The sequence below is a fragment of the Centroberyx affinis genome, unplaced genomic scaffold (genome assembly GCF_046629955.1).
Source record: "Centroberyx affinis isolate AG114_WGS23_722 - 3 ecotype Tasmania unplaced genomic scaffold, CSIRO-AGI_Caff_v1 ptg003390l_1, whole genome shotgun sequence".
Lineage (NCBI taxonomy): Eukaryota > Metazoa > Chordata > Actinopteri > Beryciformes > Berycidae > Centroberyx > Centroberyx affinis.
In genome coordinates, this window is record NW_027281375.1 from 728,892 (window position 1) to 753,103 (window position 24,212).

The following is a 24,212-nucleotide window of genomic DNA, read 5'->3' on the forward strand; positions in this document are numbered from 1 at the left end:
TCACTAGCGCCTGCAATCAAATCACTGTGTCACAGATGTACACTCTCACAGATGTACAGTAATAAAATAGTGCATCTCAGTGCCTTTATGGGTTCATTGCTTTGACCCTGCTGGTCAACCCTTTTATCTTTTTTCAAAGGCCTACCGAAAACCCTTCTCGTACAAGAAACTCAGAATAGAAATTTAATCGAAGCTGCAAGTGTGTTTTGGCTCTTTACAGCTCTGATTCTAGAGGTAATCTGTTCAGCAGGGTCCCTTTGCAACCGCTGATATTGTATAATAACAATTATAAATGGCTGTTCTGCTCTGTACTTTGATCACCTCTATGATGTATTACCAACTGAGCCACACAGAATGTCTTGATCAGAAAATTTGCAATTCATACATGTTAGACTTATGAAGGTAACAGATGTAGTATCATGATGGGTGGTGGACCAGTTTTGATATGAAACACCTTTATTTAACTTTATTATGACAAATCACAATGCTGATATTTTTATTGGAACAAATCATTTTGCTAATTGCTAGAATGGAGTGCTTCCCTTCTCTGACAGGGTTATCGCTTAAAAATCTTAATTTATCAACTAATTAAATCAGCTAAAACAAGCAACACTAACAACACTAGCACAAGGCTTTCTCATAGTTAATTGTTGAAACTACACTGTCACCTATCAGAATAATTAAAAACAGAAGATGAACAGAGGTCAGATGAACAGGCCCATCACCTCTCAAACCATCATTCTGTCCACCTAAGAATCCATTTGGAACCCCTATTTTTTTTAAGTGCCTTTTAGAGAATCAGGTGACTTGCAATACTATTTAACCAACACACACAGTTAACCGCAAATAAGCGAAGAGGAGAACCAGACATACATCAACGCACATATCGACACGTTCCAATTAAGAAAAGTCTCAGGTGAATGGGAAAGCTCTCTCTGTTGTGGCCAAGAAAAACAGCTGTTCCTTGTGAATCGCTACGTTTCCATCACGACCCGATTCTGAGCAGCTACGCTCCTGATTCATCTCCACAGCTTGCTGTCAATCAAATGGTACTGGTCAGAGGAAATGCGGGGGGCTCCACCTGGCTTCCATTAACCTGCTGTTGCCCTGGAATAATGTGGAGGAGCTTCCAGGGGGCTGTGGGAGTGTCATGGATAGTGCTGTAAAGTGCCACTAATAAAGTTGGCCAGCAGGGACGGATCTGCTCAGATGTTACTCAGCACTCGTGAATAAGATCTGTTCTGAAGTCGTTGGCTTCATTAATGAAACCAAGAATCCTCTGCCCTCTGGTCATCCAAGAGGTCTAGGGATGGAAAAAAAAGTCAACACACTCCTTTTCCTTCAGGAGCTCTCTTCATAAGCACCCCCAATCCACCAACACACACACACACACACACACACACACACACACACACACATACATATACACAGAAACCTCTATCCGAGAGCTAACCATCTACAGAGCTGTCTGTGTTTATCTTTTGCGTGGTAATGAGCGCAGGGCTTTGATGTATGAGTTTTGTATATATGTGTGTACATGGAGCAGGGTGAGGAGTGGAGACAGACATCTAGTGCTTTGGTAAGTGGTGGAGTAATCAGAGCTGTGTGCGGAAGACCTGGCTTTGATTCCTGGTCAGGGTTTACACGACTTGCCTAGCCCCCAAATTCACTAGGCGGGTGTCGGAAGTTAGGCCGGTGTGAGCTTTTAAGAAGCAAAGGGACAAGTGACAAGGAAAGAAAATGTATGCTGTTAAAAACAACAAATTAAATAGGTGTAGATGCTGTGGTCTGCTGACAGTGTTAGAAAACTGTGTTGATTTTAAATGTTAGTTATTTCGCTTAGGCGAGACAGGACTTCAAAAGGGTTTTAGGAGTTGGCATTTGTGAGTGTGTTTTGCGTGTATCTGTGCGTGAATGTACTTGCTGCTCAACTTGGGGCTGAGTGACACTTTTGGAAAGAGATTGTGAAAAAGGAGCCGAGGCTAGAAAGGCATCCAAACAGAGAAACAGACTGACACATGCCACCAAACACGCTGAAATGGCTTTGAGTGTAACTCCCACAGCAGAAAAAAGAGAAGCAGTGAAAAACTCTTGTGTCAAAAGCTCAGTATTGAATTAAGGGCTCCTGCCATCTCTGGGGTAGGTACTACCAGAGAATGGTTAAATTAAATGATTCAGCCTTACACTGGTGCCACTGTCTTCTAAACCTCCAAAGCAAACAGTGTGTAATGAAATTATGATGCTTTGAGCTTTTAAATCTCACACATGAGCACACACCCACACAAACACACACATACACACACACACTCATGCACACACACACTCACGCACACACAGAGGGAGCCCCGGCAGGGAAGTAAAGAAGATTCGACCATGATGAAAATGATTCCACTTTTGTGGCTCAGGGATAGATCGCTGCGGAGGCTCAGGTCCAAACCAGCTCCACATAGCTCTGATTTAACAGAGGGCCAGGCAGAAGTCTGGGGCTCCTTTCCAAACCCATCCTGACCAAGAGCCCATTCCCAGGGTGGAGAGGGACCAGCGGCCCTCAGGCACTGCCAGTCCCAGCCCATCTAAATTAGAATAATTTAAGGAATGAACCAAACAATGCCTGCTCCTGACTGTGACTGTCATTTAGGCTAATCATATATTTAAACTCTTGGGCCTTTTTTTTTTTACCATGGGCAAGCTCGTACACATGATGTGCATTTGAGGATCCCTGGAGGAGGAAAAGAAGTGCCATTGTTATTTGTGTGTACGTAAAGGGAATGTGAACACTATGTGATCTCTGTTTGTGTGTGTGTGTGTGTGTCTGAGTGTCTATGTGTGTATGTACTACAGTAGGTGTGTGCAGATGTAAAGGCTTGTGTGTTTGTGTGTTTGTGTGTTTGTGTACCCAAGGCCAACGCTCCCTGTTGTTGGACCGGCGTTGGGGTGGTCCCTCTGTTCTCTGGTGCTCATGAAATCACTCCTAAGTGCCTGTAATTTCTCACGCTTCATCAGTACTGTAATTTCAAAAGGCTCCCTCTGAAGACCCTCCTTTAGTGGCGACCTGGGGTTGACAAATGAAAACATCATTTATCCAGTGACCTCGGAGCTGCAGGAAATGGTTTGCTGGCTATTCAACGACAGCCTTGAAATAGGGAGTTGTGGTGAGGGACTGCAGGGGTTTGTGAAACATGAAACAAAAGGTGGTCTGGCCCCTAAATCTACAGTATCAGGTTTGGGAGATTTCAGAAAAATGCACACATCCATTTGGAAAATCTTGTATGGAACCATTTGTATGTTTGCCAAACTGAGGTTTTCCTCCAGTGAAAATATTTACTTAGAAAAAAAGAAACTCTGAAAGTATTTATTTCAGTGCAATCCTCTCCTTCGCCATGTCCTAAATGTGGTTTCTGTGCTTTTTGGCCCTCTGAGACTCCACTGGCAGTTCAGCCACTGAGTGGCTCGCTTCCAAGGCTCGGTACTCTCAGGTTCAAAGTCCCGTTCCTGTGGTGCTGGTGATCCAAATGACTGTGTAATATTTGGTTGAAAATCTGGGTTTTCAAATAATTCACATTGAATGTATCCTTTATCTCAGTAAGTTTGTAAATCCTTGACTCATCATTGTACTCTGTATGCTAGAGCTGGTTGGCCATCTCTGTCCATGCGTAGGCTAAGTCACTGGTCTGTCTTTGTTTATAAGGCCATTCTGGGAAAGCTTCCTTCATACTTATGTGTCTATATTAGTAAATGTGGAGCAGAGTTTGGGAAGAGAGCCTTCGTGATCTCTGCCCCCACTGCATGAAATACCCTGCAGAAAGACTTTAAACTGAAGTAACTGGCGACTCTTAACACGTTTAAAGCAATTGTCACATGTAGGTAAGATGAATCTGTCAGTGACTGTCAATGCTTTTAGTTAGATGATGCCCACTGTACTTCATTGTACTCCACCAAATGGTATACTTACCTGGTTAAATAGAGATTAAATAAAAATGTAATAAAAAAAAAAAATTACACTTGGTTGCATTCATTCATTCATTCATTCATTCATTCATTTTCTCCAATCCATCACAGGGCGAACACAGATAAACAGATAATGGTTTCAATACATTTCCATCAAATATAACGACAAAGGAGACGCTGTCCATCAGTGTGTGTGTGTGTGTGTGTGTGTGTATGTGAGCATGTTTTGGGGGGTGTGGCGGTATCTGTGTGCGTTCCTGTGTGTCTTTTGTGCAGGTGTTGGAGATCAGAGTTGGTCCGGATCACCTAGGGGATATTAGTGAAAGCTGAGTGAAAGTTAATGGGGTTGAGGGTCTTCAGAGGGCATGGAGGAAAAAAGGGGTCACGACACTTAATCGTCCTGCCTCGACAGGCCAAGGCACCGACAGAGAGGTCAGGGGAGACAGAAATGGACCAGGGAGGACATGGGTGGGGCAGGGCAGGGCCACACAAAAGACTCTCTCAGAGCAGCGGTCAGGCATGTCACCCAATAGGTCTCCCTGTAACCTTTTCCTTTGGTTTACGTCTGTGAAATTACACCTGGAACATGACACCGGGCCATTGATGACACAACCCCAAACACAATGGTGATTGGAGCAATAAATTAATAGTAGAAGAAAGGTGAAAAGGTGACAAGTTTAAGGAGACATTTTCCCCTCGTTCTGTGATATGAGATGAAGACACGCTCTCAAAAAAACAGAGATTAGCATCAGTTTGAAGAATTTTAAGTTATTACATAATTTCAATTTCACATTGAAAAGTCAATAGTTTTAGATTTGCACATTGGAGACTGGAGAGCAGTTAGGAAACTCATCCTCTGACGAAGAGGTAGAGCACACATTATACCAGCTTTACTTGACTTTAAGGTAAACATGAACATCGTGAAGTCTCTGCAGTATCCTTGTCAACCAACACTGGTCATTTGGGCCAATCACGAAAGCAGTCAAATGTGGAGCCATAATACAGCAGGAAGCCATTGGCATAAACAAGAGCTATAGACAACGTAAACAGAACCGACATAACGCTGACACGACGCTGATTAAAGGGGAAAGAGATTTACCGAAGAGGTGTTCAAAAAACAGAATACACACAAACACTCAGTGTTGTTGTATACTTGATTATCGTAATCTCTCTGTGTGCAGGGTGAAAGTCAACAAATCAAGGTGCATGGGCTTTTTCTTTTCCACTTGTGGTCTTGGGAGATAGAAGGCATATTTGTTTATTTTTGTTCCTCCATCTTTCACATGGCGGTAATGTAGACAGTGTGATGTGATGTCTGCCTGTGGCCTGATAGTTTCTGCATTCTGACATGTACATCCCCATACTGTTGTCATATGGCAGTTGTGTACTGGTTGATGAAGAAATGGACCGACCATGGCACTGTCACTGTCACCCATCATTTTTGTATTATGTGTTAATGGTAATTAGTTATTCTGTGTGTCTGCCTGTAACTTCACCATTGTCCTTATAATAAAGATGTTCCCCAAGAACTGTGACCCTCAAAGAACTTGTTGTGAACATTATATGATGTTTGAAATACGTACGACACTATGTTGAATAGGTACAACAATGTTCTTTATAAAGTTATTAAGCAAATGTATGGTAGGGTTGAAGTTGTGAAATGTTAACCTCTCATTCACTTAGAGGTTTGTACAAGACTTGGAGTAACAACAACATGAAAACAGTAATTCTCTAATCGCCAGTCCTAGTGATAATGATAATAATCTTTATGATATGATGGCATAGCTATTCAGGTTCAGGTTCAGGTTCAGGTTCAGGTTCAGGTCTTTATTGTCCCACAAGGGGAAATGCATTTTGCAGCAAGGCACATTAAGACCACAACACAGTAAGACCACAATGCCACGTAGTACAGTACAAATACAATAAAGAGTCCTTAAAACAAAATGTATAACTATGGGTAAAACTATGGTAGCTGTAGTGGGCAGTCATCCACAGCTCCTTCTGTATTTCTTTTTACATAGTTGAGTCTATAATTTGCTGTTACAAACTGTACACTAAACGTTTGGTTCAATCTGTTTTCTTACTGCTTCAAGCCAAAGGGATCATATGGCCGAATAACCTTTGCATGTTGGTAAATTGTGGTTTCTGACCTGCTGAGCAGACTGTTTCAAGCTAAAAGGATCGGCCGTCTCTTTAGCCTCTGCTTGTTGGTACAATGTGGTTTCTGAATTGTTTGAATGAGTTGTTTCAAGCCAAAATACACCACTACTCCAATATTCTGTTGTTTTTGAGGTTAATGGTGGTTGAGAAAATTGCTGGTGAGTTTTTCTGGGCTAAGTGTAAGGCTAGATGCAGCGTCAGTGTAGTGAAGGTGTAGTGTAACTTAGATTCTGCAACAATTTACTGTGGAGCCGTCTGGATGTTTTGTGGGTTTAATTCCACCAAAAAAAAAATAAAAAATCTGTTGGGAGGAGTCCTCTTGATAACCCCAATGACGCTCAATGACGCATCCATAACTACATAACTCTACACCTACTAACATCCATGCAATTTTTCTACAAACACACTCACTAGGGCAAAAAGGAAATGTACATTAGATCCTCTGAGTTATGTTTTTTTCATAGGATACAAGATGAGAATAACCTTATTATTATTTTATCGCTGTAGCCTGCACCAGGGGCTCTCAAAGTAGGATCTTGGGACCTCCAGGGGTCTTTGAGGGGGGTTCCAGGGGCCCCCACCATATAAGAAATAGTTTAATTCCACATTTTTTTTCACTCAATATAGCTTAACACAATGAGTGCATACTTAAGCTATATAGGAATCCAGGCTATAAGTTTCACTGCTCCCTCCCCACTTACACTATAGACAGCTGTGTAATTAAATCATATCTAACAGCTAAAATCTTGGGACAAAGGTGTGTTTATTTGGGTTTTTTTTTTTTACATGAATTAGTTTGGGAGCCCCTGGTCTGCACACTAACCGCCTTATGCAGGTAGCAACAGGCAAGTTCAACAGTGAAGAAATGTGATCCAAACAGCGTTAGGGTTATGTATATGTATGGCGAGGCTATAAGATACTGGATTTCATCGATACAATGGATGTTTGTTATCCTCCAAGCCAAACGACCGGGGGGGAAGAGTAGTGCAGCCTGAATGGAGCTCAGCCTGAGCTCTCTATGACAGAAAAGGTAGCTTCTGGTTACAAACTTTGGACCAATCAGGACGCCGCATTGCCTTCCTGCAGCAGGAGCAACAGAAGTTCAACCTGGACCGCTTTACGGAGAAACAATCTGCTTTAAATTCAAACTGACAATACTTATCCACTTCCGCTGACATACCCCAGAGCCAACTAATTGTCACATTAGGAAGTATTTCTGAGTAATGACAATGCTGGGTATGTATGTGCCAGACAGATTTTCCCTGAAATCGTCAAAGGTCCAGGATGGAATCGGTCTTTACACGGCGAGGCGAGTGAAAAAGGTTTGTTGTTTTTCACTGGACAACTATGTAACCGAGGCAAAGGTTTTACCCGCGGAAAGGCTTTTCTTTTTGTTTAAATTCGCAGCGATGTAGCTAACGATAACGAGTAGATAAGGAGTTTTCTGTTCGCGTTATTCCTTGTCGTCGCTGTCAAAATCTCGACTGCAACCCAAGGCTCCTCTGACGTGAAGTGCCACGTAGATACTGTAACTCAAGTTGTTTCTCTCGTTCACTGCATAACAATGTATTCACTTCAACAAAGACCTATCGCACTGTTACCTTGTAGACCGACAGGCCTATATTTTCCATACGCCAGCTATCTAACCGTTAACATTGCACTGAAACTTCTGAACTTTTTCCATCCTTTTACAAAACTACAAATAGGTTTTTTTTTTGCATTGCAGTTTAAAAATCTAGAGGGGAGGCGTGTAAGAAGCTCTGAAATGTGAGCGACAGATGAATTTGCTCAGGATTCAGTCGGGATGCATGCATACGATATTGCCATGTCACTGTGATACATTAAATGTGGTAAAATAGGTTGAAGATGAACATGAATACTTCATTCATGAAAAGCACATTTTGACCACACCCCCTGGATTTTTTTTTTTGCACTGTTGGAAGGTCTGGAGGAAAATGTCCACTACGGATGGATGTATTAACATTTCACACTAAACAGCCATCCAACAGTCATCCACATATTATCATATTTTGTGCAGTCCACTGGGGCTATAATAGTTTTATTATAATTCTGTGCTGAATTCATTTTGGCTGTTATTTGGTTTACAATAGCATCAGTTTTGACTAGTTATGACTGTGTTTTGTTTTCAAGGGAGAAAAGTTTGGCCCTTTCGCAGGTGAGAAAAAGCTGCCTGGTGAGCTGGATGAAAGCTCGGACACCAGACTGATGTGGGAGGTGATTACACACACAGACTACTAACTCATCTAGCATTGCATTCAAAGTATTCAAAGGTTTAGGTGGTCAAACAAGTTTAAATCAACACCCTATGAATTTGTTTTTGTTTTTTGGCAATGGCAAACATGGCTTTAAGTTGTCTTTAGGACATAATAGGTGCATAAAAGCATTCTCTTAGCAGTAATAACTTTGTACCTGTAAAAGCTGTATTGAATATATTAAGTGTTCATGCATATAGTGAAGCAAATACTCGTCTTGTTGCAACTTATGCTGCAACTAGGCATAACTTAGCAAACACCACCTTTATCATAGTACTGCTGTCAGACACAATAGTTTCCAATTATGTCCAATTATGTTTTCAGTTAATGTGATAAGGGGAATATTTAATTACATTTCAAATCAATTAACCATATTGGCTGATTTGAATTGACTCTTATCTCTTATTGTGGGAATGCCATTGATGCACTGAAATGAATGTAGTTATCTATAGCTGCCACATTGTGAGGCAAACAACTGTCCACATGAGTTGGTATTGCTATGTAATGCTAAAGCACTTTGATGTAATAAGAAGAAACATCAAAGCAACAAGAAAAGAAGAAAAATCTATTATTGAGTTGTGATATATTTGTGTCAGTGAGACAGAACTCATGCAGTTGTTGTTGTTTCTTTCAGGTCCGTGGCAGTAAAGGGGATGTGCTCTATATTCTGGATGCTAGTAACCCACGCTATGCCAACTGGCTGCGCTTTGTCCATCAAGCACCGTCACAAGAACAGAAAAACTTGGCGGCCATTCAGGTATATTTCCTCTGTGTGGAGACAGAGAAACATAAAGCCTCTGAAGGCAACAGACCAAAGCTAGAGCCAATTACAAATTTTGGCTGTTTTCACAACAAAAGAAAATCTCTTTTCACACAGGAAACCCTTCAAAATAAGATCTGAAAAAGCCACATTTTCACTAGTGTAACTTAGGCCAAAGAAATGAGAAGATTTCATCATGTTTGTTCTGTCAGACTCCCTGATGACACAAACACAATTTTTTTTTTTTACAGATGACATAAACGTTAAGTACGTTTTTAGTCAAACTCATTTTGAAAAAGTTCCTTCATATTATATGGGGATATGTATAAGTATGTTTTGCGAATTGGTTTTGTTAATGGGGTCAATATGAAGGTTTTTTTAGTGTTCAGTGTAAGCTATCATTGTTTATTATTTAACATTTCCCATCTTATGCCATTGTTTACAAAAAGTTGATTAGCGGTGAGCGCGAGTGAGGATTGCGGAGAGAGCGTGGAAAAGAGTAACAAATCCATGTCTACCTGTTTACCCTGCAAATTGAACTTGAGCAATTATTCTCATTGAAAACCATTATTCTTTTCATAATGTAAATAGGAGAACGGTGAAAAGGGAATAGTCTGGAAGTTGCATGCCAGTAGCATCGCCACTATTGTGATTTCTGAAAGATTATAAAACTTTTATTTAATCTTGATATTGACAACTAATGTAATCAGCAACAGTAGCCAGGCCTATGCATATAAAAAAAAGTAAAAGAACAACAACACCAACAATTCTACCTCTTAAAACATACAAAAACACATTAGCACACACTCATGAATATGACCTTAGCACACTGGTTCTGGGAAATTTCACTTCTTGCACTTCTGTGTAAAAAAGACAAAAAAATAGAAGCAGAAGGGAAAGAAGAAGAACATTTCAGGTCTTAGGGCCAAGCTCTTGCCATTAATACACAAATGCCCAAAGTGATTGGTTGTTTAAAGGTCATTCATGTGTGTTAAAGCTCTGTGTTCCATCAACAGTGACATTTATTGTGTGGCTTTCCTCTTGTTAATTAATATTTATGTATATTTAGAATCCCATAGCTAAAGCAAAATGACACTTTGATTTTATTAGTGTGACCTTTAAGGACAGGAAAGTTAATGACAACATCTTTAAGGGTTTGCTGACCTGTGGCCTCAATCAGGCCTCAGCAGACTGCTGTCTGGGTGTAATGAGTTCAACCTTCAGCTAAACCTCAATAATTACTCAGTATACATTAACACAAATGGGTATAAATATGTTTGAGCAACCACAGTATGCTTTTACGTTCTTCTTATTGTCAAATTTATCAGGTATGGTTTAGCCAGTACTCCAGTGCATAGTTATGACTGTGTGATTACCATAGATAGTTACCATGTCTTTGTTGTCTCTCAGGATGGAGAGAATATCTTCTACCTGGCTGTGGATGACATTGAGACAGACACAGAGCTCCTGATAGGCTACTTGGACAGTGACATGGAGGAGGAGGAAGAGGAAGAAGAGGAGGAAGTCATCAAAGATGAAGATGAGAACAGCAAAGAGGCCAAGCATCTTGTTGAAATGGGTACAATTGAGTTATACTGCATGAATTAGACATCATTTTCTTGTTTAGTCCCCATTACAGATACTTCATTATGCTTCATATACACCAAGGAAATTATATTTGCCGCTTAGATCTGTGTTTAATGACTTAAGCCGCATGTGTATTGTGTGTGTGTGCTGCATCTGTACAGAACTAGTGATAAAGAAGGAGGACCATCCCTGCTTGTTGTGTGAGAGTAGTTTCCCCAGTGAGGAGATTCTGGCTGCCCACCTCCAGAGCCTGCACCAGAGGCCCAGCACAGAGGAGAAGGAGTTCAAATGCAGGAACTGTGGCAAGAAGTTCCCTATCAAACAGGCTCTGCAGCGCCAGTGCGTTTCCTATTCCACCACTAACCTGTAGTAGTCTAGTTTTTTACATCAGTTTTCCTCTAATAAGTGTTCTTCAACCAAATGTATCCCATAAATCTGCTCTTGTCACTTTTTAACTGCTTTAGCATCCATTGTCCTTGATACGCTACCACCCAGATGTCTTTCATTCCCTATTTGTCTCCCAATTTGTTTTTATTTGACTGTGTCTACCTTTTTAATCCTTCCCCAGTGTTTTGCATTGTTCTGAGTCACTGGGTCCAGCAGGCGACTCCAAAGCTCACCAGTGCTCACTGTGCCACAACACATTCAGCTCAGAATCCAGGTAATATAAGTTATTGTGCACAGGCTTTTTCAAAGGGACGTACAAGACTGTTAGTGCATATAATGTATAGTATGAGTGGTACAATGGGTATGTATGGATGGCTCCAGCTGAGATCAAAACATTTGGCTATTGTGGTATTGGTGCCATGCTTTGCCTAGAGAGAAACACAGGTATACAGTTTAAAAGCATTCTTCTGTTATTCTGTATTTCCCTCCTCTCTCCTGAGCAATTCTTCATCCTGTGTGTGCAGTTTTGAACAGCATAAAGAAGCCTGTAAAGGAGACGCCAGGTTCATCTGTAAAGCAGAAAGCTGTGGCAAAAGATTCAAGAGCAAGGATGCTCTGAAGAAGCATAAAGGGAATGTTCACACAGGTGGGCATCTCTCTCTCTCTCTCTCTGTCTTTCTGTCTCTCTCTCTCTCTCTGTCTCCTCTCTCCATGTCTCTCTCTCTCTCTCTCACTCTATCAGTCACTTTCTCATTCTCTTTCTCTCTCTCTGGCACACACACAAGCATTCACTTGCATACCAGTTTTAGTTTTTCCATAGGTCATGTAATGAGGTTAATTGTCCATTAGTAGCCTTAACACTCAAGGAATCACAGCGCACAGTGCTTGGGCTCGCTCAGTTCAAATCTGTACAACATTGAGACACGTCTCTAATTACTAATGCGATATAATTGCTGACCTGTATGTTCTGGGCCAGCACACTCTTTCAGATAAATGGACTTCCATAGCTATTTATGATGGGATGTAGGGCAATGGGGATCTGTGCAGCCTTACACGTGCATCATGACAGTATCAACGCAAGATTAGGACTTTGCTCTCACTGTGTCCAACGTCTGATGGAGTAGAGATCTGTGCCTTGATGTTTTACCAGCGTGGTCGGGACACGGGGTATGTGTGTGGGCGAGGGGGAAGTGGTGCAGGATCAGACTCGACAGATGTGGGTCATGTGACTCAGATGTGAACGAGGGGATCGTGCCACAGATCCTTAGATGGTGGGATGGTGGGACCACATTCTGGCCCTACAATGAAGAGAGATTTCACTGTCCAGTAAAACTTAACAGCAGCCCGATGCTGTAACACTGTCTCTCAGCGTTCACCTTATTAGCGTTGTGGTATTTTTATGTTGCTGTGTAATGATTGTCATGGTTGTAGGATATCTGTATTGGTGTTTCAAATGGCACCACTTTGCAAACAATCCGCTTTATGTCTAATATACTGTGATGTCAGTCCCACAGAATCAGGATTGGTAATTTTCATCCTCTTTTTTGTTTCAGGAAGTGCCCGGCGGAAACTCACATGCACCATATGCAACAGAAAATGCTCTTCTTCACTGAATCTACAAGAACATCGCAAGGTGAGGCCCTCATTTATTATGCACATCTGTCGCTCAAATTCTCCTAACCTGTTATTTGTCGTGGGTCTTCTTCCCATTGTTGGGTGGTCAGGGGTCAGAGGTGAACTACAGCCCATTTTTAAAGATGACATTGTTTTTGCTGTCCCACTGCATTGTATTCCATCATACCCCATTCTGTTCCTGTAACCTAGTCAAACCTCGTAATCTCACGCCCCTCTCTGCTTCCTGAGTGTCTGAGTCTCATTCTCTCCATTATTCCCTCTCAACGGGAGGGTGTCTTTATGATAAAGTTGTTACAAATTTATTCTGGGTGACACAGAGCAGAGGGTTGGTTTTTATTTCACAAGCTCATCCCACAGGTCTTGTGAAACCTAAGAGCCACTGTGGGTAGACAATAAGGATTTAACCCTGGCGTCAGGATTCTTCCTCTTACTGATGGATTACAGCTTTGAAGAATAACAGGGCTGTTAAAGTAATAACCTGCAACTTTTTCATATAAATAAATATCCGTTTTGCTACTCTCTACCGCCAATTCATACCATATAATAGCCAGTTCATGAAAGCTTTTACATTTGCTGTTCTAAACACCTAGGAGTGGGTTGGTCTTTCCCTGCCGTACACAAAGTGATGCGTTTTACATTTATGGAAGCAGCAGCAGCAGTTTGTTTGGAATAAATATAACAAGAATTGGGTAGTTTGCATGAGCAGCGATAGTCACCATGGCTGAACAGATAAAGAAGAGACTGGTACCTATAGAAACTCAAAAGTTCATCAACAGAAAATCCAAGGAGAAAGAAGGCAGAGGAAGGCAAGCGTGCTGAAAAGGAAAGCAACCGTCTCCAAGCTAAAACGACAGTGAACATTGCCATTGCCTTTTTTTGTCTGTAATTACTCAAAGATGGGAAGTGACGAGGAGGAGCAATGCAGATGTGGCTCTGCTTGTTTTGGACTGGTTGGTTTCGCTATTGTTTATTAGCTGCAGTCTCCATTGGGTGTCTTATTGTCATGTTGAGCCAGTGACTACATTGAGTTGAAACTTGCAAGTTAGCCAACTTTTGAAAGACAAAGGTTTTGGTCGTCAAAGACTGGATAAATGTTTCACAGCTAATTTGAATAACAGCAAACTTTCTGCTTACCTCGGTTTCGTAAGTTTAGTGATAGCTTGGTTAGCAGGTTAAAAGTACGAATGTAGGTCTATTAGTAATGTTATTGTAAGTAGTTGCTTTCTTTTGTAATAATGTAATTATGTAAGCACACAGTTATCACATTATTTTAGAAAACATGTTTAATATATTTATATACTGAAGATATTACCGTGTTAGGCACTGGCTGTAGTTCTGCTATTTCTAGTTGTTTAGTTGTAGTTGTTTGTAGAACAGCCCATGCTTGGAGTTTGGAGGTCTGGCCGCACTGTTGCGAAGTGATTGCTGGGAAATGCAGTGCAAAACACCAAAGCAATGACCACTGATCACCAAGGGTGTCGCCAAAACCAAGAAAAACAAGAATCACTTAAAATTATCGTTTTATTTTTATATCATTGGATTATCATAATGCTACCGTAGCCACATGGATTTACCTGTATACTGCAGCAAAGTTTTTCTCATCATAAGTTAACTTAGTAAGCTATCATCAACACTTGTGATGAAGTTGGGCGCTGGATTAATATGCAAGTTGTCCTCATCTGTCCCATTGGTTGTTATTTATGACCCTGACCCCAGCTGGAGTTTGGATTTTCATTTTCTCTTGTCGACATTTATCTGCTAGATTAATCAGCAAGCATTAATCCATTCCAGTCAGCTAATTCATCATCAAGCCACTTGCAAACTGTTCAACACTTAAAATCACGTGGAAGTTGTGACTTAGTTCTGCAGTGGATCATCTAACCCACTTACCTGTCTATGAGTCAGTTTTCTGTAGTCTCAGATCCCCGCTGTATTTAAAAAAGGCACATGCAGGCTTCCTATATGACCTCCTTATGCGTCCATGTGCCAATTATAGCCTTTATGTGGTCCATGATAGAAATATTTTTAGAATGACGCTCTAATCATGTACCATTGTCTGAGCTTGAAATGTTCTCCTCATTGACAGCTGTAATAAAGTATGAGGTCTGGAAACCACAATATGATTCAATACATTTAGGTCAGCATCACATTTAATTTTGATGAATGACTATTTGATTCTAGCAAAATGTTTATTCAAAAGTTTCGGAAGAATTGAGTCATACTTGAGCAAAGTGTTATAGTAAATAAGGTACATTTCTGCCAGAAAATATCTGGTACATTTCTAGAGCTTCAAACAAAGACAATGAAGAGTTAAGCATTATTCTTACAGAAGAGCAATCAAACTTTCCGTAATGACAAGTTTGCTCCAAAGCAGCTTAAAGCCGTCTTTATCATCGTTTAGCTGAACAAGCTTTTGCAGTAGCAGCTGTGACAAGAAGAGCTGCTTTGCATTAGCATATGCTATTGTAGCTGTAGGCCGGGGAACTATTGAATATGCAATTATTGGAACTATGCTCTGAAGCAGAAAAGGGATTCAAACTTTTCATCACTTTAATTACTTTTCTGTCTTTAGACAGTCTAAAGAAAGTGAACAAGCTTGTATGTCTGTTGACCATCATAGACTTTGTGATCCTTCAACATCTTACATGCACTTAATCTTGAGTTTTTCAAATTGTGAGCAAAACTAAACTAAGTTGTTGTCTCTTTTGCCACATAGGTACATGAAATATTTGACTGCCACGCATGTGACAAGAAGTTCATTTCTACCAATCAGCTAAAACGCCATATGATCACACACTCAGGTAAGAAAAAGATGCCTTAAAAACTTACCTCCTTCTTACATCATCTCTACCCACCTTAATACATCTCTCCTGGTCTGTCACCCATTAGAGAAGCGACCATATACCTGTGAGATTTGCAGCCGTTCGTTCAAGCGTCTGGACCAGGTGACGGCTCATAAGATCATCCACAGTGAGGACAAGCCATACAAATGTAAGCTGTGTGGGAAAGAGTTTGCCCACCGCAACGTCTACAAGAATCATAAGAAGGTGAGCAGATGGAGGGACAGAGTTACACTCTCCATACTAAACCATTGGTGAATTATTCTTTCATAATTATGGCAATTACTTTGTTAATATGTTCATATATAGCTGATTAGTGTTTCCTCACACAGCAATATTCCAATTTACAGCTATTATTACTCTGATGACAGTTTCATTGATACATGTAATCGCATTAAGGAAGACTGTATAGCGCAGGTTTTTAGAGTCAATTTGAATAGATAGTATTCATTTAGGCAGAGTCACTTCAAAGCTAGTATTATTAGTGATAGGCTGTAATCAATCAGGGTCTCGTTGGTGGCTGTTTCCTGTGGGGTCTCTGGCCTGTGTCCACCCCTGAGGTTCCCCATGTTTACTTATGGGAGTGGGGCGTCACTCAGACAGACAGGTGGGGGACAGAGAGGGTGAGCAGATAAACAGAAGCACTTTGAACTTAATCCCCTCAAGCTACTTGTCTTCATCAAGTCAACAAACCAAATCAGCTATGGAGCCTTATGTTAACCCCCGGCCCAAATCCTCCCACATCAATATAAGAAGCTTCATCAGCATCAGCACTGAGACAGGAGACCGCTCTCCCAGCTGTCCAAGGAGAGAGATGGCATGGCATGTATGTTATGAAAGAGCAGCCTTCCCTCTCATCCTGATCCGCTCTCTCTCTATCTCTATCTCTATCTCTCTCTCTGCAGACGCACTCGGAGGAGAGGCCGTTCCAGTGTGAGGAGTGCAAGGCCCTCTTCCGCACCCCCTTCTCTTTACAGCGTCACTTACTCATCCACAATAGTAAGTATGAGTATGAATGTGCTTGTGTGTTCTCATGACCGTGTCCACTATAAATTAACATACCCACAAGTGCTAGAATAGTCAGAATTCATGCCTTTCTTCTTCTCAATGTTTTGCATTTAATGTAGAATATTTGGCTGCTAGGTATGAGATTTGAGGCTTAGATTTAGGAAATAGTCTCCCCTAAAGTGTAAGTACAGAAATATCCATAATAGCAAGTAACAAAATAAGTTATTTTGATAATTTCATGTGAGAGAAACATTAAATATAGATTATATAGAGATATAATCTAGAGATTATCACTGTATTAAATATTGACATTTATTATTGATCATATCTGCAAAACAATCGTTGGTGGGTAAAAGTTACATATTTTATCTCTGTATTTTTATTAAATCCTTTAGAATTTTAAGCTTACAAAGCACCTTAATATCTCTTATATGAGAAATGCAGGTAACACCCCAAAGGATGTGACATTTGAAACCAATCATGGTGTGTTGTTATATGTGACTGGTTGTTTTTTCACTTGCCTTCAAGTCAATCTGACTCATATTTCCATTAACACTACACACCATATTCCCCCCAAAAAGCATTTTCTTTCTAATGTCTCTGTCAGAGTAGCCTTCAGAAAGCATCCCAGTACTGGGTGCTGTGGCCCAACAGACACTTTGCACCCTGGAGAGTTGGGCTGCAGCATCCCTGGTGTACTTAGGGTTCAGGAGCCTTGTGCCTGCACACACTGAGTCTTGGCAGGATGCGGTCCTGGTCTTCGAATTGAGACAGATAACAAAGAGATTGTGAAGCTCGAGGCATTTCCTGCCCATGTCTCAGGAGACAGATTACTGTTCAGTGAAATCACTGGGATATGGGGCTATATAATACTGAGACTAGTATTATGTATCAAGTTCTAGACAATATGTGGGGCGGGAGGATAAAGTGTGTGATTTCATTGTACAGAGAGAAAAGACCTGCCATTGAATAAATGTATCTGTCTTTGTGAGTTATTGTTTGTGTACCACATGAGTTCTCATGCGTTTGCCCCACACTGAGAAAATGAAGCACAGCTGTCATAGCATTTTCACGTGAAATCAAGTTGTTTTTTTTAAATCAATGAAACATGCACAGCACCTTTGAGTAGGGTCAAATGTCACTTGTGGTAATCCTTCTTTAAAAGCTATATTAACACCTCAAGATCCTGGTGTGTGTGCACCGTGTGTGTGTGTGTACATTTGTGCGATTTAGTGTGTGCCTGTGTGAGTGCGTGCATGTGTATTTTAATAATGTTTTAAACCCTGTTCCAAGGATTAATGAAATCATCATCTGAGGGTGTCGTTGACATTAACGATCATCAAGTAAATGTTTCTGTTTGATTAAAAACACAGTGGACCTCGGCTTGCACTGGTGTTCCATTTTATTGAGCTGACCATCATTGGCCTTGGTAACAGGAGAATGAACACAAGCTTGTAACCACTTACCCTGCCAAACATACGCACACCCTCTAAACCACTCTATGGAAATTGAATGATCTCCATATAATGGAAACAAGTACTCCTCAACAATAGAGCCTGTTGTATGGAGGCAGAGAGCAGAGGCGTGAAGAATAACATCATGCTTCACTCTGCGAGGGGCTCTTGCATGGAACAGCTGAGAGTTGTACTCTAACTCACTGTCTGAGTGCTGTCTGGTGTTTTCAATGTTTTTCAGTGGAATGAATCATAAAGTAGGGCATGTTTTTTTCACTGTAAAAAAACAACAAAACAGAACCATTCAATGTTCAGGCAATACATATGGTCAACCGATTTGTTTTACTGTCTTCCCCTGGGATGTGTTCAGCTAGAGATCCATGGTAAAAGCCCATTTTTGTTAAAAGGTAAAAAAAGACAGAACCAGAGCATTCTGAAGACCATTGTTTGGGACTGTCTGGTGCAATGAAACACCCCTCTTTGTAGTTCTGCCCACACAATCGTCCTGGTGAAATTGGGTCCCCTCTTGCTGTGCGTGATGGCTGTGCATTTAGAGGCACAACAATAGATGTCTGGAAATGGCTCTTAAATGCTCCTGGACTCCTATCCTTGCTGCAGGTGAGAGGACATTCAAGTGTGACCAGTGCGACGCCACCTTCAAGAGGAAGGACACGCTCAACGTCCACATCCAGGTGGTGCACGACGGCCATAAGAAGTACAAGTGTGACCTGTGTGAGAAGGCCTTTGTCACTCCCTCTGTCCTCAAGAGCCACAAGAAGGTGAATGAAAAGAACTCAATCTTACCCAGTGAATTCATCTCTGCTAGGGCTGTCACTTTTTAACAAAATTGAGTTCAAACAAAACTGTTATCAGGAGAAATTAATTCATATTCATTTGAAATGTACACAGTCAAAAATAACATATGAAACCTTGTAAAATTAGCTTGATTGACTGTTGCTGATCTTATGAAGCCAGAGCAGTACCTGATATTATATTAAGCAAGTACTGCATGAAACTGCAGCCTAAACATTTATTTATCATTGTATTACAAATTCCTGCAAATAATGTTGACTAAATACATTGCCTAACTACAAATAATATACTGCTTTCTGAGTGCCACATTCTGCGCTAAAGGCAAAAGTAATAACCATTCCACTGAATTGCAGTATCATATCTGATTTCTCATCATCAATCTTCTGTCTTCAATCTTCAAAAAAACGACAGCCCTACCATCTACTCCAAATGGTTTTCATCGTTTCATATCCACTATTCCTGTGACTCCTCATCCCCGGAAAGTGATGTAGCTAGCTGATATGTTGTACTAATATCTTGGACTGTCAAGCCTGGCAGGGACATCCACCTTCGCCATTGCTACCCATAGAGGCCAGGAATCAATTCCCACTTTGATTAGAAATGGCAGTTAGTCCATTAGCTCCGCAGGGTTTCAAAGCCCCAAACAGATCTCACTGCAGATTATGAGCCCTAAATCTGACAACGTCCGGTGTGGTTATGGATCAAGATTGAAACCAAACAGCTTCTTGGCACACAGCAAAAGAAAATGTCTCGGAGGTTGTCTCCGAACAGTAGGGCTGAAGACAGGCATATGAACTGTCTCACTGGTTACAGAGTCCGGAGACTGCTGAGAGGCCTGGCCTTGATCAAAGTCAGGCTGCTGAGGAGAGGACAGCTAACAGGCTACGTTTACATGCACAGAGTAACCCGGCTGGTTGGCCGTACTCCGGTTCAGGTCTTATTCGGGTTAAGCTGTTTACATGCACCTTTTGATACCCTGCAGTTGCGTCTCCCTTTTGCAATGAATAAGCCAATTATCAGAATATTCCTGTCCAACTGTACTGTCCCACCCACAGATAGAACAATCCGCCAGCAAAAAAGTATGAAAGGTTTTGGCTGCCAGCTACCCCCTCCCTCTTTGACTGAGCAATAGTTGGTTAGTTCTAATACAGGGGAAATAAATGATCCCAATAGTAATAATAGTAAGTACTCCTTGCCGCCATGTGTTGTTGGCATCAAAATATACCCATAATGCTGTGCGAGTCTGAGTTTGCGCAGATGATGAAAATCAAAAGTGAAAGGAGTGAGATGTTTACATGCCAGAGTGACCTGTTTAACACCAGAGTAAGCATCTTAACCAGGTTTCTCATAATCACAGTATGCGCTTACTTGGGTTATTCTAATTATTGGGATTATTATGATGCTTACATGCATCAACCCAAAACCAGTTTACTTGAATAACCAGGTTATGAATGGAATCCTCCAAGCATGTAAATACAGCCACAGAGACTGAATGGACTGACTTGGAGACTGGGACAGATACTGATGCACAGCAAAACATTAGACTCTGTGCTCAGGACTACACTGCCCAAAATATCCATTATCACTTAATTTTGTATTGAGTCTTAAATAATATTTTTCTTAAAACAAGTGAAAAAAATCTGCCAATGGGGTGAGACAATTTCACTTGTTTCCAATGAACTTCTGAAGAATTCTCTGAATCAAGTGTCACTTTCTCATTTTACTAGTGGGGAGATTATTCTACCTTGTTTCAAGAAACTGACACTTGAAACAAATGAAATTGCATTGGAAATAAGTGGAATTATCTCACCCTACTGGCAGGTTTTTTGTTTTGTTTGTTTTAAGAACACTAGGACTTTTAATACTGAATATGAGACTGAATTACTGAATCTTTATCCTCTTGCTTCCTTTTTGACTCAAGGCAAGAGAGAATGGATCTTTTAATTCTTGTCATATGTTTTTGTTTCCCTGTGCTTTAGTCATATATGGATGTGTGTGCTTTCTCCACTGATTGCTTGTGGAAATGATGCGCATTTCTGGCAGAACAGGCCTATACCTAGAGAACTGGATTATTCATAGAGTGTTCTTGTATTACAGTAAATGCTTTCTCCTGAATGAGCCTGGATTTGTTATATGAGAGGGGGGCGTGTGTACAGCATGTACAGTGTACCACGTGCAGCGTGTATGTGCATGCATACATACACATATGTTTTCTGTATTGTACAAGATTGTCCCATCTCTTTCAGTACCGGGCTGGAAGCATGTACGCATATGCACATATAAATTAAAGTAATAGGGTTGTTTGTTGAGTAATAATTAATGACATATAGATCAATCATATATAAAAATACTGTTAATGATTACCTACAACTCCCAATAAATTCCATTATGTTATGTTTTGGAACTTGATGTTCCCAGATGAAAATGCCAGGGGGAAGTTATGCTGCCGCCATTTATGAAGGTAGAATACCAGCGATGTTTCTCCCTCTTGTACAAACAACTAACTAAACAATACAACACCGGACCATCTGGAACACATGTGTTTGTATATGTGGTTTTGTGTGTGTGCATGAATGTGTGTGTGTGCTTGCGTGCCTGTTTGTTTGTGTGTGTGTGTGTATGCATGTGTTTGTGTGTGTGCATGTGTGTGTGAATGCATATGTTTGTGCGTGTGTATGTGTGTGTGTGTGTGTGTGTGTGGACGGAGCCTTTGTAACGAAACACCAGAGGTGTCGGAGGGACACAGGGGGTGATGGAGGGAAGGATGGGGGCCCACAGAGGAGGTGTTCCTGTATTGTTGTACTGCTGTTGAAACTGTCACTCTGAGTTTGAGCCTTTCATACTCGTGTTTATTCTCGGGAATTTACAACAGGCCAGGAGCAGAATTCAGAGCGCACTTTTCAACAGCGAGACACAGAAAGAGGGAGCGGAGCAAAGGGGAGGGGATGAAAGAAAAGGTAGAGGTAGAGATGAGAAAAAAAGAAAAGTGAGAGCCTGTGAGCCTTGCTAGGCGTGCAGACACTCTTTCCACATGCTCTCCCCTGTGTGCATGTGCACCCCTTATGAGTCCATATAGCTCAACACTTTGGACTGGGGGGAGGTGAAGGGAGTGGAAGAAGAAGAAGGAGGAGAAGGAGAAGGATGAAGAGAGGAATGCATACATGCACCCTGGCCCTGGCTTTGGACCCTAGTGGCAAATCTGCATCTCCTGTGTTCTTTGATCCTTCCTTCAGGATAATTCAATGGAAGCACTGTCATGTGAACATGTGCACTTCCATCCACAGGGTCTACTAGTAGACAGTGGTGCATTACAGGACATAATTAAATTTGATTTATTCTTTGCTTAACCACGCAGTTCAATTAAGAGAAAGTTCTCAAGACGGCATTTAAATGTGGAACCCCAGAGTACGGGACTCACTTTTATGCCATTTGCTTTTTGAAGTAACAAAATCTAATCAACTTTGTACTTTGAAGAGATGAGAAAACATAATTTCACTAGCCTTGATAGTGTTCTGTTAGTGAATTTCTGCTATCACAGCAGATCACATTTTGATTTTTTAATGTAGGCAGGATGTGAGGATGAACGTTACAAATGTTTTTTGTTAACATCAACCATATGTCCGTTTATCGTTTCCATCCCAGACGCACACGGGGGAGAAGGAGAAGATCTGCCCATACTGCGGACAGAAGTTTGCCAGCAACGGTACGCTAAGGGTCCACATCCGCAGCCATACAGGTCAGTGGCCCGCCACAGTGGGATGCTTTGTCAAATCGACCTACCATCAACTGTCATTAACATCACATGCTCTGTGAAAGATCCAGAGTATCAGCACTACCCATGCGGTCATATCCACAGAGCCGGCCAGTTTACTCACTGCAGCAACAATGTCCCTGTTTCACACTGGATGTTCATTAAACTGCCTTAAACTGGAGAGCTACACATTCCTGTACGTTTCCTTACCAACAGACTGGTGCAGAGACCTGGCACAGCCACACACACACTTCTTGGCCTCTAAACTCCCTTCACTCACCCTCTCTCTCTCTCTCTCGCTGTTTCTCTGCCTCCTCTTGGCTGTCTCCCTCTTTTTCTCACTCCCACTTAAACTTTGCTTGTCTTTCCTTGTCTTTTTCTCTCTCATGTTCTCTACTTGTTCTCGTTATTGTCCTCCCCCGTTTTGTGGGATTGAAACCTCACATCAGTTCACTCTGCTACAGATGCACCTGCTGAAATCCTCTCAAGCTGAGTAGCTTCCGCAAACAATGGCGATTTCCAATATAATATACCAATCCCTTAATCTCTGGAATGTGTTCATAGCTGTAGGGCTATAGATTTTCTCTGGGCTTATCTGTCTGTTGAATCCAAGTAGAGCTATTGCATCATTACCAGCACATGGTAAATGACCACCCTAATGAGCAAATCACTTACCTTATATATTCAGTGTTTTAATCTGGCTTCAGTCAGCTCTCCCACCCTTTTTTACCTTTGCTTTCCATAGCACACATCAAATAAAAAATCATCAAATCGTTTCTGTAGCCTATCAAAGGTTTCCTACAGGTGTTGATAAGGTTAGTGTGTATTGCTCCAAGTGTGTGTGTATATTTGAACATGTGTGAGGAAGTAGGGTGGCAAAACATTGGTCCTTTGACAAGCCTGCCGCACTTTGTCAACGGCATCCTTTGTATCCATGTGTGTGTGTGTGTGTGTGTGTGTGTGTGTGCGTGTGCATGTTGACATGCGTGTGTATGTGTGAAGGAGAAACAGACAGACAGAGAGGCACAGCAAGGGAATGTATACCAGTGTGGGACATGGCCCAGTCTGATTGTATTTATATAGAATAAACAAAAGAGCGGGCCGTGGGGGAATGCTGGGGGAGGGGTGGGAGCGAAGGGGACACCTCAAAGAAAGAAAGGAGAAAAGAGAGAAAAGACCACTCCAAGAAAGCATCCAGCGGGATGACCCTTGACCCTGACTGGCTGTAAATCTGTCCCCTCATTCTATAGACCAGGGACTTTTTGTTTGTTGTGTTTTTGTGTGAGGAAAAATAAGCTTTGGTGAAAGTGTGAGTTGTTCCCTGAGCGACAATCCTGACAAGGCTCATCTTGTTCTCTAACAGTGAGGAGTAATTTGGTGGGCACACACAGCTCATGTAACTCATGTGTGGATATGTAAATTGTGCTAGAATTTTGGAATGTGTAAATCATAAAATGGCGCTGTCATTTAAGTAAAACTTTTAAGATGGCTGGTTTTTCTGTCAGTAATCTCTTAAAGAAGGCCACCAGCTGAGGTTAAGACTTGTGTGTCGACAGTTCCCCTGGATGGCAGAGAGGAAAGCTTGATCTTGTTTGT

At 41.4% G+C, this 24,212-nt stretch overlaps 1 protein-coding gene across 5 annotated transcripts in view; it reads left to right on the forward strand.

The window, feature by feature from the left end:
• Positions 1-7,303: 7,303 nt before the first annotated feature.
• Positions 7,304-24,212, forward strand: part of prdm5 (PR domain containing 5) — a 30,432-nt gene continuing 13,523 nt past the window's right edge. For 2 of the 5 annotated variants that reach the window (XM_071539059.1, XM_071539060.1), the window contains exons 1-12: positions 7,304-7,430; positions 8,260-8,343; positions 9,016-9,138; positions 10,552-10,720; positions 10,890-11,067; positions 11,640-11,761; positions 12,669-12,748; positions 15,467-15,551; positions 15,640-15,797; positions 16,496-16,589; positions 18,671-18,831; positions 22,508-22,601. In XM_071539059.1, the coding sequence (XP_071395160.1) occupies positions 7,332-7,430; positions 8,260-8,343; positions 9,016-9,138; positions 10,552-10,720; positions 10,890-11,067; positions 11,640-11,761; positions 12,669-12,748; positions 15,467-15,551; positions 15,640-15,797; positions 16,496-16,589; positions 18,671-18,831; positions 22,508-22,601 (1,447 nt within the window). In that variant the 5' untranslated portion in view covers positions 7,304-7,331. Of the gene's footprint in view, positions 7,431-8,259; positions 8,344-9,015; positions 9,139-10,551; positions 10,721-10,889; positions 11,068-11,296; positions 11,390-11,639; positions 11,766-12,668; positions 12,749-15,466; positions 15,552-15,603; positions 15,798-16,495; positions 16,590-18,670; positions 18,832-22,507; positions 22,602-24,212 lie in introns of all 5 variants that reach the window. The other 3 variants (XM_071539058.1, XM_071539056.1, XM_071539057.1) reach the window with 3 other exon arrangements.